The sequence below is a fragment of the Siphateles boraxobius genome, unplaced genomic scaffold, assembly GCF_051911475.1.
Source record: "Siphateles boraxobius isolate OS27281-9 unplaced genomic scaffold, OSU_SipBor_1 35, whole genome shotgun sequence".
In the NCBI taxonomy this organism is placed as follows: Eukaryota; Metazoa; Chordata; class Actinopteri; order Cypriniformes; family Leuciscidae; genus Siphateles; species Siphateles boraxobius.
Window position 1 is genome coordinate 13067488 of NW_027508975.1, and position 13929 is coordinate 13081416.

Genomic DNA, 13929 nt, shown 5'->3' on the forward strand with positions numbered 1-13929 from the left:
GTCGGAGAACAAACAAGCAGACATGCAGCTTCAATCGTCTATGACTAAGAACAACTGTCTCAGTCTATTTCTGGGGGACAATTTCCTTTCTACCCCAAAACCCCTGAACCTAAATATAAATCTCCCTTCCCATTAAGCATTTGTTATGGTTAGATGTTTAAGATCTTCTGTGATCTGAGTGTATTTTGCCACAAAATAAAATACAAAAGGGTGGTAAATTCATTGCTCAATTCATATTCAGATGCCAACGAATAACCCTGTCTCATTCCTATATTGCCGTTGCATATCACCCAGGTCTGCTAAATGCGACTATAAGGCAAGAGGATATTACGATACTATAAAAATTAACAGAATGATTTTCTTTAAAGCTGCTATGAAACAATGTCTATTGTGAAAAGCGCTATACAAATAAATTTGACCTGACAATACAGGTTGCGACAAGCATTTTTTAAATCAAGTCTGGGCAAAAATACTTCTTTTCTGTGCAAATAAGCCTTAATATAAAATGCACCAGATTCTTAAGCATCCCTTGCACAATTAACATTGCGCTATTTCAGTATATTAGTAGACAGATTTTTGCTTACATTTAACCACCTCTCATTCATTCCAATAGTACCAGTGGTCTTGGACACTATACTGACACCTATTGGCCTGGATGTAGAAAGGTTGTTTAGTAACAACTGTCACTTCGCAACAAAGCTGTTTGTTTTGTTCTTGTTCCACTTTTTTCCCGGATCATTGCAGTTTGTTTCATCAATCAAGCAGAGATTTCAAATATTTTTCTACTCATTCTCATTAAGTTTGGACCGGTGAATCGCACACGTGCTGATGCATGCTATCACACTCACTACTTTTGTCATTTAAAGTGCCCCTATTATGGTTTTTTGAATATTCCCTTTTATGCAGTGTGTAATATAGCTGTTTGTGAATGTAAACGTTCTGCAAAGTTTTAAAGTCGAAAGTGGTCAATAAATAAAGTTATTGTCTCCCAAAAGAAAGAATCGACTCAGAACCACCTTTACGAGTCGTTTGTGTTTTGAATCCTACTGCTTTAGGATTCAACGTCACTAGAAGATGCATTTGCATAATGCCCGCCTATTTACATTTTACATTTATCTGACGCTTTTATCCAAAGCAACTTACAATTGCTATATTTCAGAGGTTTGCACGCCTCTGGAGCAACTAGGGGTTAAGTGTCTTGCTCAGGGACACATTGGTGTCACGCAGTGGATTCGAACTCGGGTCTCTCACACCAAAGGCATGTGTCTTATCCACTGCGCAATCACCACCCCAGTGTGTTGAACTGTGTTGAACATTCTTCCCCGCGAAATACTTGGCCAGCCCACAACACGTCATTTTACTTACGACTGCTTCTCAAATCTCGGAGTTCAACGGAGGATTAGCAAAACGCTTGCTCTTGAAAGATGGATAAGTACCCAGTTTATTTGGACCAGCTTGCTCCTCAGAATCACAACCTGTAAGTATGCATAATTATTGTTCAAAATACTAGTTTTGTGTTTTATATTGTATAAGTTTCTGGCTAACCGGCTAACTCACGTTATTATTGTCTTACTGAAATACTTCTGCTAAGCAGCTGTGGGCTACTATTACCTAAAACTGTTTATATTAATGCAGATAGTCTTTCGGCTACTTTGAGTAAAGATAAAGGATGGAGGAAGATAGGTTTTTACAAACGTTTGTTACATCGGTTATTCATGTCAGTGCTTAGCGAACATATGCACCGTACTGATAAAGTTGCCGCATGTGCACTGCAATAAATTCGGTTTGTTGATGGACATACACGTGTTAATGCTGATGGTGAGGAAGGACAGCTGCAACATCTCATAATGTACCTCAAACTACGTAACATATCACTGAGAAATGTCCTGCTCGAGTCATCCTTGTGATAAAGGTAAAGGTTGAATAACTAGTTCTTCTAATGTTTTATCATTGGACTTGCACCCGGATTGATATGGTAAAAACGACGCCATCGTTACAGTTTTTACAATGTGTACAATTGCTGAGGACTGAGGGAGCCTCCGGACAGAGTTGACGTTCAGTTATGGTAATAGCGTATAGCTTCCAACAAGCACTGTAAGCTGTAGACCAATCACAACAGACTGGGTCATCTGGCCAATAAGAGCAGAGCAGGCTCTCGGAAAGCAGCGATTTAGAGAGACTGATTCATCCATCGAGTCGTTTAAGAATCATTGAAAAATGTGATGTGCAATGTATATTATGAGAAAATGAAACTGTTTTTTGACTTTTGATGTATGTTGTAAACCTGTTGAAGGAGACTCCAAAACAAAATTAGGGGGCTTTATAATAGCATAATAGGGGCACTTTAAAGAAATAACTCGGGTGTCTTGATTGCAGTAGTGGAGAGCTACAGTATAGTACATTGTAGAGGTTTGCCGCATCATTCACAAACCTTGCACTCAAAACTGGCTTGAATGCTAAGGAACTGCCGTGTGCAAATTGCCATCAACACTGATTTTGTAAGTTTGCGTGTTTATCTAATTTACATAATTGCTTTAGTGATTTGGATGCTAAAACAACTTGGAAAATGTAAGCAAGTAAAAAATGCAATCAGTAGGTGCAATTCATTCTTATTGTCTAAATCTCGTGGTAATTCTCCATGAGAAACATGAGAGGTGAACTGAGAGTTAGTGTGCAGCTGTAATCCATTAAGTCAAGGTGACAATGTACTACGTGTTGGAGAAACCGTTCTCATTCTTGAATAAGCTTCAAAGTCTGGGGTGTTATGTGTGCACTAGATTGGCATTCCTTTTACATGGGAACCATGTGTTCTCCAAAAATCATCAGGATCGAATTTCAGAACAGAAATTGCATTCCAGTGGCTTATTTTCAAGGGAAGACTCCCAAAAATCTGTTTACAATCAATACAAGACTTTACTGCATTCATCTGGTTATCTGGTTTCTTAAATACTTTTGCTTGCAAAAATATGTTTTGTTTAACATTTCTCTACATAACAATTTTAGTGCTTTGAATTTTGTTTTTAATATCTCAAAATGTTAATCACAATAATGCTAATATTTGTTTGTAACATGAGCATGTTGTGATATATGTATTCATGCTAATAAAACGGTTAGTTCCAATCCTTGATTCTGATTGGTCAATAGCTGTGTTTTATTCACAAAAAAACACGGATATAACCGCTTCACCCAACGGTTCTATGTATCACTACACAACCCCACTAGTAACCACTCTTAGCAACGTAAATGTTTGTTCTAATTGATATTGTTCATTGAAGCAAGAGTAGAGTATTGAGAGATAGAGTAAGCAATAGGCTAGTTGCACGTGGCCGCCATGTTGGATTTACGATCAGCGAGTGTGCGGTTGGACACTTCCGGTCTCGCTTTACGCCGGTGCAGGGAGCCGGAGAAAGCCCAAAATGAATCAATTATATCACTTAAAATACCTTATATTACTATCACACGAGCAAATGGCAACTAAATGCAGGATGCATAGTCCGATTAATGAATGAAATACAACTGTTCACGAACAGAAGATTGTCTTGGACTCATGCTGCACGCAATGAGAATTATGCCTACTGTCAATATAGAGTTACAACTACGATTAGAGTTGTTTGCATAAAATACCGCGTGAACATTCACACGTTTGCCCTGTGATAGACTACAATTTCTCTCCATAAAAACTATTTTCTCAATTCTGCTCATAAATTTTCACTTACATCAATTGCTCGCTCAATATTATCATCACATATTTTACATACATGCTTTCTTTGCATCAATTATCTTTATAGATAAAAAACGGTAAACGTAAAAAACACATCTTAATAATTGTGATTCATTTACATTTTTAACTGTAGTTAACACAATTTAATATAACAATTTTACACGTAGCAAAATACTATATTATAAACACCAGACAGATAATGATTAATGAAACAGATGCTCTTTATCTCACTTGCACAAAATAAATGCAGTAATAGCATAGTTTATATGCTATTACTGTGAAATACACTGTAAATGATATGCATTTAAATTACATACTAAAACACAAACCGTTAGCAATAATAATGTTACCAAATAAAGCAATGCAGACTACAGACCCGGGTGTTTTGGGTCGGGTTGATTAAGTCATCCCTCCAGATTTTCTGCCCATACCGCAGCGGCAACGGGGAATGCATGTGTCACAGTCCTCGTCTGCACCTGTCTGTCCTTGTCTGCACTACACTTCCCAGAATCCTCCTTGTCTCCACACCTGAACTCACTCCCTCACTTACCAGCCTGTTCCTCGTTATCATCATCTGTGTCACCTGTCTTCACATCATTATGGTTCATTTGTCTCTGTATTTAGTTTCTTCTGTTCAGTCTGTCTTGGTCGGTTCTCGTCTATGTTAACTGGTGTTTGCATCCGCTCTGTCTGCCTGTACCTGTTTGTTGTTTTGATTTATAGTAAAGTTTATTGTTTATTTGAATTCCTCGTCTCCTCGTGCTTGCTGCCATACACCACCCGTGACAGAAGAACCGACCAAGACAAAAGATGGACGAAGCTGGATCAATTTTGTGTTCTATTACCCAGAATGGCCGTGGGATAGAATCTTACGTAGAGGAGTTCATTAAGTACAGCCATCAAACCTCGCTCTCTGATCAGCAGTTGGGGGATCTATTTTGGAGTGGACTCGATTCACACTTCTACTCGTGGATCCCGCCCAGAAATCCCGGTGAGACCATTGAGTGGTACCTGGATCTTGTGCTGTGGTTGAGTGGCTCAACCCTCACCGTAGGCGAGGTTGATGACATCGCCACTCAACCACCGTCTCCAGCCATCTCCATCACGCCCACCATCAAACCAGCCACCGGATCAGTATATGGACGTCCTGGACTGGTTTCCTGCATAGCCGATCCCCCACTGATATCAGCACGTGCTGCCAGGAAGGCCATAGTCCCAGAGACCGTCCAGCCAGAGACCGTCCAGCCAGAGACCGTCCAGCCAGAGACCGTCCAGCCAGAGACCGTCCAGCCAGAGACCGTCCAGCCAGAGACCGTCCAGCCAGAGACCGTCCAGCCAGAGACCGTCCAGCCAGAGACCGTCCAGCCAGAGACCGTCCAGCCAGAGACCGTCCAGCCAGAGACCGTCCAGCCAGAGACCGTCCAGCCAGAGACCGTCCAGCCAGAGACCGTCCAGCCAGAGACCGTCCAGCCAGAGACCGTCCAGCCAGAGACCGTCCAGCCAGAGACCGTCCAGCCAGAGACCGTCCAGCCAGAGACCGTCCAGCCAGAGACCGTCCAGCCAGAGACCGTCCAGCCAGAGACCGTCCAGCCAGAGACCGTCCAGCCAGAGACCGTCCAGCCAGAGACCGTCCAGCCAGAGACCGTCCAGCCAGAGACCGTCCAGCCAGAGACCGTCCAGCCAGAGACCGTCCAGCCAGAGACCGTCCAGCCAGAGACCGTCCAGCCAGAGACCGTCCAGCCAGAGACCGTCCAGCCAGCTCTGGATGACGCAGTGCTACTTGTGGGATCCATGGCTGTTGTGTGTGTGTGGGCAGCACACACATTCATTTCAGCCCATGAACCCAGCCCTGCGCTTTCTTCGCCGCTGGTCCCGTCCAGCCCTGAGCTTCCTTCGCCGCTGGTCCCGTCCAGCCCTGAGCTTCCTTCGCCGCTGGTCCCGTCCAGCCCTGAGCTTCCTTCGCCGCTGGTCCCGTCCAGCCCTGAGCTTCCTTCGCCGCTGGTCCCGTCCAGCCCTGAGCTTCCTTCGCCGCTGGTCCCGTCCAGCCCTGAGCTTCCTTCGCCGCTGGTCCAGTCCAGCCCTGAGCTTCCTTCGCCGCTGGTCCAGTCAAGCCCTGAGCTTCCTTTGCAGCTGGTCCCGTCCAGCCCAGAGACCCCTTTGCCGCTGGTCCCGTCCAGCCCAGAGACCCCTTTGCCACTGGTCCCGTCCAGCCCAGAGACCCCTTCGCCGCTGGTCCCGTCCAGCCCAGAGACCCCTTCACCGCTGGTTCCGTCCAGCCCAGAGACTGGTAATGACTCTGTCACTCTCCCCATTAATTTTTTTTGGGGGGGCCATAGGCCCTCGCCGTGGCCGCCCGAAGGGTCCTCACCGCCATGGCCGCCCGAAGGGTCCTCACCGCCATGGCCGCCCGAAGGGTCCTCACCGCCATGGCCGCCCGAAGGGTCCTCACCGCCATGGCCGCCCGAGGGGTCCGCACCGCCATGGCCGCCCGAGGGGTCCGCACCGCCATGGCCGCCCGAGGGGTCCGCACCGCCATGGCCGCCCGAGGGGTCCGCACCGCCATGGCCGCCCGAGGGGTCCGCACCGCCATGGCCGCCCGAGGGGTCCGCACCGCCATGGCCGCCCGAGGGGTCCGCACCGCCATGGCCGCCCGAGGGGTCCGCACCGCCATGGCCGCCCGAGGGGTCCGCACCGCCATGGCCGCCCGAGGGGTCCGCACCGCCATGGCCGCCCGAGGGGTCCGCACCGCCATGGCCGCCCGAGGGGTCCGCACCGCCATGGCCGCCCGAAGGGTCCTCACCGCCATGGCCGCCCGAAGGGTCCTCACCGCCATGGCCGCCCGAAGGGTCCCCACGGTCCTGGCCACGCCCATGTCCTGCTCCGCCCTGGCCACGTCCTGCTCCGCCCTGGCCGCCTGCACTTCCTGATCCGCCCTGGAGGCTTCCCGTCTCAGTTTGGCCACGCCCTGGCCAGCCTTCAGGGCGCCCGCCCCCCCCACCCCATTGATGTTCTACGGCGCGAGGTCGCGCCTTGTTGAAGGGGGGCGTTCTGTCACAGTCCTCGTCTGCACCTGTCTGTCCTTGTCTGCACTACACTTCCCAGAATCCTCCTTGTCTCCACACCTGAACTCACTCCCTCACTTACCAGCCTGTTCCTCGTTATCATCATCTGTGTCACCTGTCTTCACATCATTATGGTTCATTTGTCTCTGTATTTAGTTTCTTCTGTTCAGTCTGTCTTGGTCGGTTCTCGTCTATGTTAACTGGTGTTTGCATCCGCTCTGTCTGCCTGTACCTGTTTGTTGTTTTGATTTATAGTAAAGTTTATTGTTTATTTGAATTCCTCGTCTCCTCGTGCTTGCTGCCATACACCACCCGTGACAGCATGAAAGCTGACTTTGTTGTAACGTGACAAAACGTAACGACACACAACAATGAAGTGCTGAGGCTGTCACCCTCAGAAAGGCAAGTCGCCTCTCTTGAATCCTAAAAATTGCGTGCAGCATGAGTCCAAGACAATCTTCTGCTCGTGAACAGTTGTATTTCATTCATTAATCTGACTATGCATCCGTGCATTTAATTGCCATTTGCTCGTGTAATAGTAATATATATCTTAGTAGTATTTTAAGTGATATAATTGAATCATTTTGGGCTTTCTCCGGCTCCCTGCACCGGCGTAAAGCGAGACCGGAAGTGTCCAACCGTACACTACACCGTACACCGTAAATCCAACATGGCGGCCACGCGCAACTAGCCTATTGTACCTGCATTTACAGTGTATAGCATTTTTCTTCAGGTCAGTTCTATATTCATAATAAAAAAATCTGTTTGAATGTCCACTGCGCTATCTTTTAACAGTCAATTGGTTTTCCCGTGCCCTAGTCATTTGTCAGTTGTGTCTTCCTTTTCCGTGTTCACAAGTTTGAGTCCTTTCAATACATAGACTGTAAAAAAGATTTCAATATAAAAGTCTACTCTACTTACTCACTCACTCATAAAGACAGTCTTTGCCATCATCTGATGGCGAAATAATGTATGTAACTTCTGTTGCTGTTTACGGCCAGGGACTATGTTTCCAGCGGAAGGAAGGCTTTTAGGGATTTTACTTCATGAAAGTTGCATAGATACATATTTTTCGGCTTTAATATTTATATTGTGTGGTAACCGTTTTATAAAAGCATAAGGTACTCGAGGCTAGTGCTGTATCATGAATAAGTCACGGCTGAAGGGGTTGCAGGCATTGCTTACAAATAGCAGATATCCATTTAGTAATATTCAGTCAGATGTTAAATAACTGCCATTATTTGAAATGCATCAATATAAACCGTAACAATAAAGAGACCGTCCAGCCAGAGACCGTCCAGCCAGAGACCGTCCAGCCAGAGACCGTCCAGCCAGAGACCGTCCAGCCAGAGACCGTCCAGCCAGAGACCGTCCAGCCAGAGACCGTCCAGCCAGAGACCGTCCAGCCAGAGACCGTCCAGCCAGAGACCGTCCAGCCAGAGACCGTCCAGCCAGAGACCGTCCAGCCAGAGACCGTCCAGCCAGAGACCGTCCAGCCAGAGACCGTCCAGCCAGAGACCGTCCAGCCAGAGACCGTCCAGCCAGAGACCGTCCAGCCAGAGACCGTCCAGCCAGAGACCGTCCAGCCAGAGACCGTCCAGCCAGAGACCGTCCAGCCAGCTCTGGATGACGCAGTGCTACTTGTGGGATCCATGGCTGTTGTGTGTGTGTGGGCAGCACACACATTCATTTCAGCCCATGAACCCAGCCCTGCGCTTTCTTCGCCGCTGGTCCCGTCCAGCCCTGAGCTTCCTTCGCCGCTGGTCCCGTCCAGCCCTGAGCTTCCTTCGCCGCTGGTCCCGTCCAGCCCTGAGCTTCCTTCGCCGCTGGTCCCGTCCAGCCCTGAGCTTCCTTCGCCGCTGGTCCCGTCCAGCCCTGAGCTTCCTTCGCCGCTGGTCCCGTCCAGCCCTGAGCTTCCTTCGCCGCTGGTCCAGTCCAGCCCTGAGCTTCCTTCGCCGCTGGTCCAGTCAAGCCCTGAGCTTCCTTTGCAGCTGGTCCCGTCCAGCCCAGAGACCCCTTTGCCGCTGGTCCCGTCCAGCCCAGAGACCCCTTTGCCACTGGTCCCGTCCAGCCCAGAGACCCCTTCGCCGCTGGTCCCGTCCAGCCCAGAGACCCCTTCACCGCTGGTTCCGTCCAGCCCAGAGACTGGTAATGACTCTGTCACTCTCCCCATTAATTTTTTTTGGGGGGGCCATAGGCCCTCGCCGTGGCCGCCCGAAGGGTCCTCACCGCCATGGCCGCCCGAAGGGTCCTCACCGCCATGGCCGCCCGAAGGGTCCTCACCGCCATGGCCGCCCGAAGGGTCCTCACCGCCATGGCCGCCCGAGGGGTCCGCACCGCCATGGCCGCCCGAGGGGTCCGCACCGCCATGGCCGCCCGAGGGGTCCGCACCGCCATGGCCGCCCGAGGGGTCCGCACCGCCATGGCCGCCCGAGGGGTCCGCACCGCCATGGCCGCCCGAGGGGTCCGCACCGCCATGGCCGCCCGAGGGGTCCCCACGGTCCTGGCCACGCCCATGTCCTGCTCCGCCCTGGCCACGTCCTGCTCCGCCCTGGCCGCCTGCACTTCCTGATCCGCCCTGGAGGCTTCCCGTCTCAGTTTGGCCACGCCCTGGCCAGCCTTCAGGGCGCCCGCCCCCCCCACCCCATTGATGTTCTACGGCGCGAGGTCGCGCCTTGTTGAAGGGGGGCGTTCTGTCACAGTCCTCGTCTGCACCTGTCTGTCCTTGTCTGCACTACACTTCCCAGAATCCTCCTTGTCTCCACACCTGAACTCACTCCCTCACTTACCAGCCTGTTCCTCGTTATCATCATCTGTGTCACCTGTCTTCACATCATTATGGTTCATTTGTCTCTGTATTTAGTTTCTTCTGTTCAGTCTGTCTTGGTCGGTTCTCGTCTATGTTAACTGGTGTTTGCATCCGCTCTGTCTGCCTGTACCTGTTTGTTGTTTTGATTTATAGTAAAGTTTATTGTTTATTTGAATTCCTCGTCTCCTCGTGCTTGCTGCCATACACCACCCGTGACAGCATGAAAGCTGACTTTGTTGTAACGTGACAAAACGTAACGACACACAACAATGAAGTGCTGAGGCTGTCACCCTCAGAAAGGCAAGTCGCCTCTCTTGAATCCTAAAAATTGCGTGCAGCATGAGTCCAAGACAATCTTCTGCTCGTGAACAGTTGTATTTCATTCATTAATCTGACTATGCATCCGTGCATTTAATTGCCATTTGCTCGTGTAATAGTAATATATATCTTAGTAGTATTTTAAGTGATATAATTGAATCATTTTGGGCTTTCTCCGGCTCCCTGCACCGGCGTAAAGCGAGACCGGAAGTGTCCAACCGTACACTACACCGTACACCGTAAATCCAACATGGCGGCCACGCGCAACTAGCCTATTGTACCTGCATTTACAGTGTATAGCATTTTTCTTCAGGTCAGTTCTATATTCATAATAAAAAAATCTGTTTGAATGTCCACTGCGCTATCTTTTAACAGTCAATTGGTTTTCCCGTGCCCTAGTCATTTGTCAGTTGTGTCTTCCTTTTCCGTGTTCACAAGTTTGAGTCCTTTCAATACATAGACTGTAAAAAAGATTTCAATATAAAAGTCTACTCTACTTACTCACTCACTCATAAAGACAGTCTTTGCCATCATCTGATGGCGAAATAATGTATGTAACTTCTGTTGCTGTTTACGGCCAGGGACTATGTTTCCAGCGGAAGGAAGGCTTTTAGGGATTTTACTTCATGAAAGTTGCATAGATACATATTTTTCGGCTTTAATATTTATATTGTGTGGTAACCGTTTTATAAAAGCATAAGGTACTCGAGGCTAGTGCTGTATCATGAATAAGTCACGGCTGAAGGGGTTGCAGGCATTGCTTACAAATAGCAGATATCCATTTAGTAATATTCAGTCAGATGTTAAATAACTGCCATTATTTGAAATGCATCAATATAAACATAAACAATATAAACAATATATTGTTTGAAAAGTTATTTTCAATGTCTTTACACATTTTTTCCTTCCTGTACACCTTTTGAAAATTGCACTTGTACATAATATAATATTAATAGAAAAAGTCACCAATGTACTTAAAGAGAGGACACTTTCATGCCTTAAGTACAGTTTTCAAAAATACTTTATAATGTATTTTATACTTAACATTTTAAATAATTTTGTTTTAATCATTTTTGTTGTGCTTTAAAATGAATACACTTATATTGATGTGTCAACTAACATACTAAAGCACAGGTATAGTACTTGATTTTAATAAAGAAAACAAAATTATGAAACTACATATAAAGATGTACTTAAGTCCTACACTCAAGTAGGTCAAAAACACTCTAAATGTAAATCTAAATGCATTTAATATTAATTGTCTGAAAATATTACATTAAGTATATTGTTTTTCTGTAAAAAGTATACTCTTTTTAAAAGTATGCTAAAGTGTACTTTTTCACAAGCGTAACCATTTATTTTGCTTTTTGGAATTTAAAATATTTTAAACAATTATTGTTGTTCATTAATATCACTGTTTAGCAGTAGTTTGAGAAGAAGCTTTTAGCTACAATAGTGCGGACACAAAATAAAAATATAGATCGGAACACTGACTCATTACTCTTGAAAAGCACAGTTGCCACTGACAAAATCTTACCAGAGAATCTTCCACGCTGAAGTTAAACATGTCCATGGCATCTGTCTTCAGTCTGGAAACAAAGTCTTTGTACTTGGGGTTTTGGGGCTCTCTGTAAGTCAGGATTTTCACACTCTGTGGGTATTTAACACAAAGACAAATTTTAAAGATCACACACATAGCCAAACAGAACATTTGAATATTTTAAACAAATCCAATCAACTTAATCAATCAGCATAAGGACAGGCACATAAAGCGGTTGAGTTTGCAAAGTCCTTATTGATTTTATTTAAATAATTTCATGTTCTTTTGTGTTGTTTAACCATGTAAGCCTCAAATAATAGACAGAAAAATATATTTTTTAAATGGAACCTTTAGACAAATTATTTTAAAAAATGTGAAAAAAGTTTGCATACGTGTATGATAAATCACTAGGCTATTTTATGGTTCATGTACTTTGATATGGTGAGAATATGGAGCTCAAGCACGAGGAAGAAAAAACACCTGCGTTTTATTCGGACTCCCAAACAGAGCAAAAACATGAAATTTGACACATTTGTTGATATTTATATCTTATTAAAGTAAGATGAAATTCTAATAGCTTGTAATACAAATCAGTGAGATCTTTATATAATGTAAGACTGCTTACATTAAATGCATATAAATATCAGTTTTCAAGATCAAGGTGATATTTAAATGCTTTATTTTATGATCAAAGCTCTGCATGTAGTTTCTATTGTGGGTGTCAATATAATAAAATGCAATGTAATGATGATTAAGAGATACACATATAAATGTTTCAGTCCAATAAGTATGCATCTTAAAAAATATTACTAACAATTTTTTTAATATTTCACAGCAAAAATAAATGTATACCACAACCTGAAGGTGGACGTTTTTGCAATTATACTAAAAGGTAATTTACTTACTAAAAAAGTATAAACTCTAAATCAGATGACAGAAGGTATATAGTAGATTGTGTTCGACAGTTTTTCCAGTGCAGTTTCGATCATGTATATATCAGATTTGAATATCAAATACTATGATACTGTAGGCTTTATAGGGTTAAAGATAATAGCAAAGCACTATTTCATTATTCAAAAGTGTTATATTAATGTATATTAAAAAGCACTTATCCTGAATAGCGCTTTTTATTTTGGTTTGTTTGGAAGTCTGCTTTTTAAATTAAAAAGGTGCTGCAAACGAACAACAGCTCCCTCCACAAAGCCCGTAGTGTTTCGTTTTTGCTCTTTCATTGTCACCTCCTCTAAAAAAATGTTTTTTATGTGATCTGTTGATGTCCATTTTCAGAATAATTCTAACTGTGTTGTGCCAAAATTAATGTCATGAACAATTTTCTTTTGCATCTGTGCCACAAACAGCCAAATTATGATAATGTCAGTGGAAAGGCTGTTGTCTAAAAATCGAAAAGCATTCTCAAATCTTCAAACTCAGAAAAAGCCACCCCAGCCTTCCACTTTGTGTCTGTCCTCTGAAGATTCTCAGATTTTGTGTATGACAGATTATGATTCATGTGAAGTGGACGGGGATAATGGGAAATGATGTTGATGATAACAGAGTGCGTCTGAAAGACAGTGTTTCTACTGGCTTTTCAAAAGCAGAGAAGGACAAAACAGACACCCAAATCAATACTAGAAAACATTCCAGTCATTTTTAAAAGCTTCAAAAGAAATTCCTGCCTTATTAGTGGTGCTTCTAATTGCTTATTAATGGTTTTGAGATTTGAACAAGGCTGAGTGTTAATCTTTAGCATGTAATTTGTGCTTTTTCAAAATGGCCTCACAAGAAAGGAAATTGCTGTAAAGAATATTGTACATGAAAGAACAATTTACTGGAACATCATGAACTTCAAAGAGAGAGGTTCAACTGCAGTGAAGAAGGCTTCAGGACATCCCAGAGTGTCAGGTGCGGGGGTGGTGGAAGGAGCGAGGACTCAGGTGCTGAGATGATGGGCTTTTTTAATAATAAAAATAAAACAAAAACTACCGAGAGGAAAAACAAGACTGACTTGACAGAAGGGAAACACAGTGTACATACGACCACGAACCAGCACAGGACTGAAAACACAAGAAGAATAAATATTGAAGCAAACAAAAGAGGGTAACGAGGGAGGACAGGTGGGGCAAATGGATCAATAATCAGGTAAAAAGATGGGCGGGGTTAGACAATGACAAGCCATGTGCTTACACCAAACATGACTAAAACACAAGCACATGGCCAGTAAAACAAATCACAAGCCATGTGCTAACACAAAAACAAGACATGAACACGCAGCCAATGAGAACACTCATAAGCCACGTGTTCACACAAAACATGACACATTACAGCACACAGCTAGTGTCAAACACAAGTTGTGTGCTACACAGTACAAGACAAAACAGGAGTGTCAGGGCTCTGTCACAAAACCAAGAAATAGACTTGACAGAAGTGACAGAACCCTGACACAGAATGTCCAGCATGCACCAGGACTGTCTCCTTATGA

The 13929-nt window shown here is 45.0% G+C and overlaps 1 protein-coding gene across 1 annotated transcript in view; it reads right to left on the bottom strand.

Moving 5' to 3' along the window:
- Nucleotides 1-13929, bottom strand: part of npr1a (natriuretic peptide receptor 1a) — a 147138-nt gene that overhangs the window by 101093 nt on the left and 32116 nt on the right. Inside the window, exon 4 of the mRNA XM_077196463.1 lies at nt 11448-11561. Within this exon, the coding sequence (XP_077052578.1) occupies nt 11448-11561 (114 nt within the window). The remainder of the gene's footprint in view (nt 1-11447; nt 11562-13929) is intronic.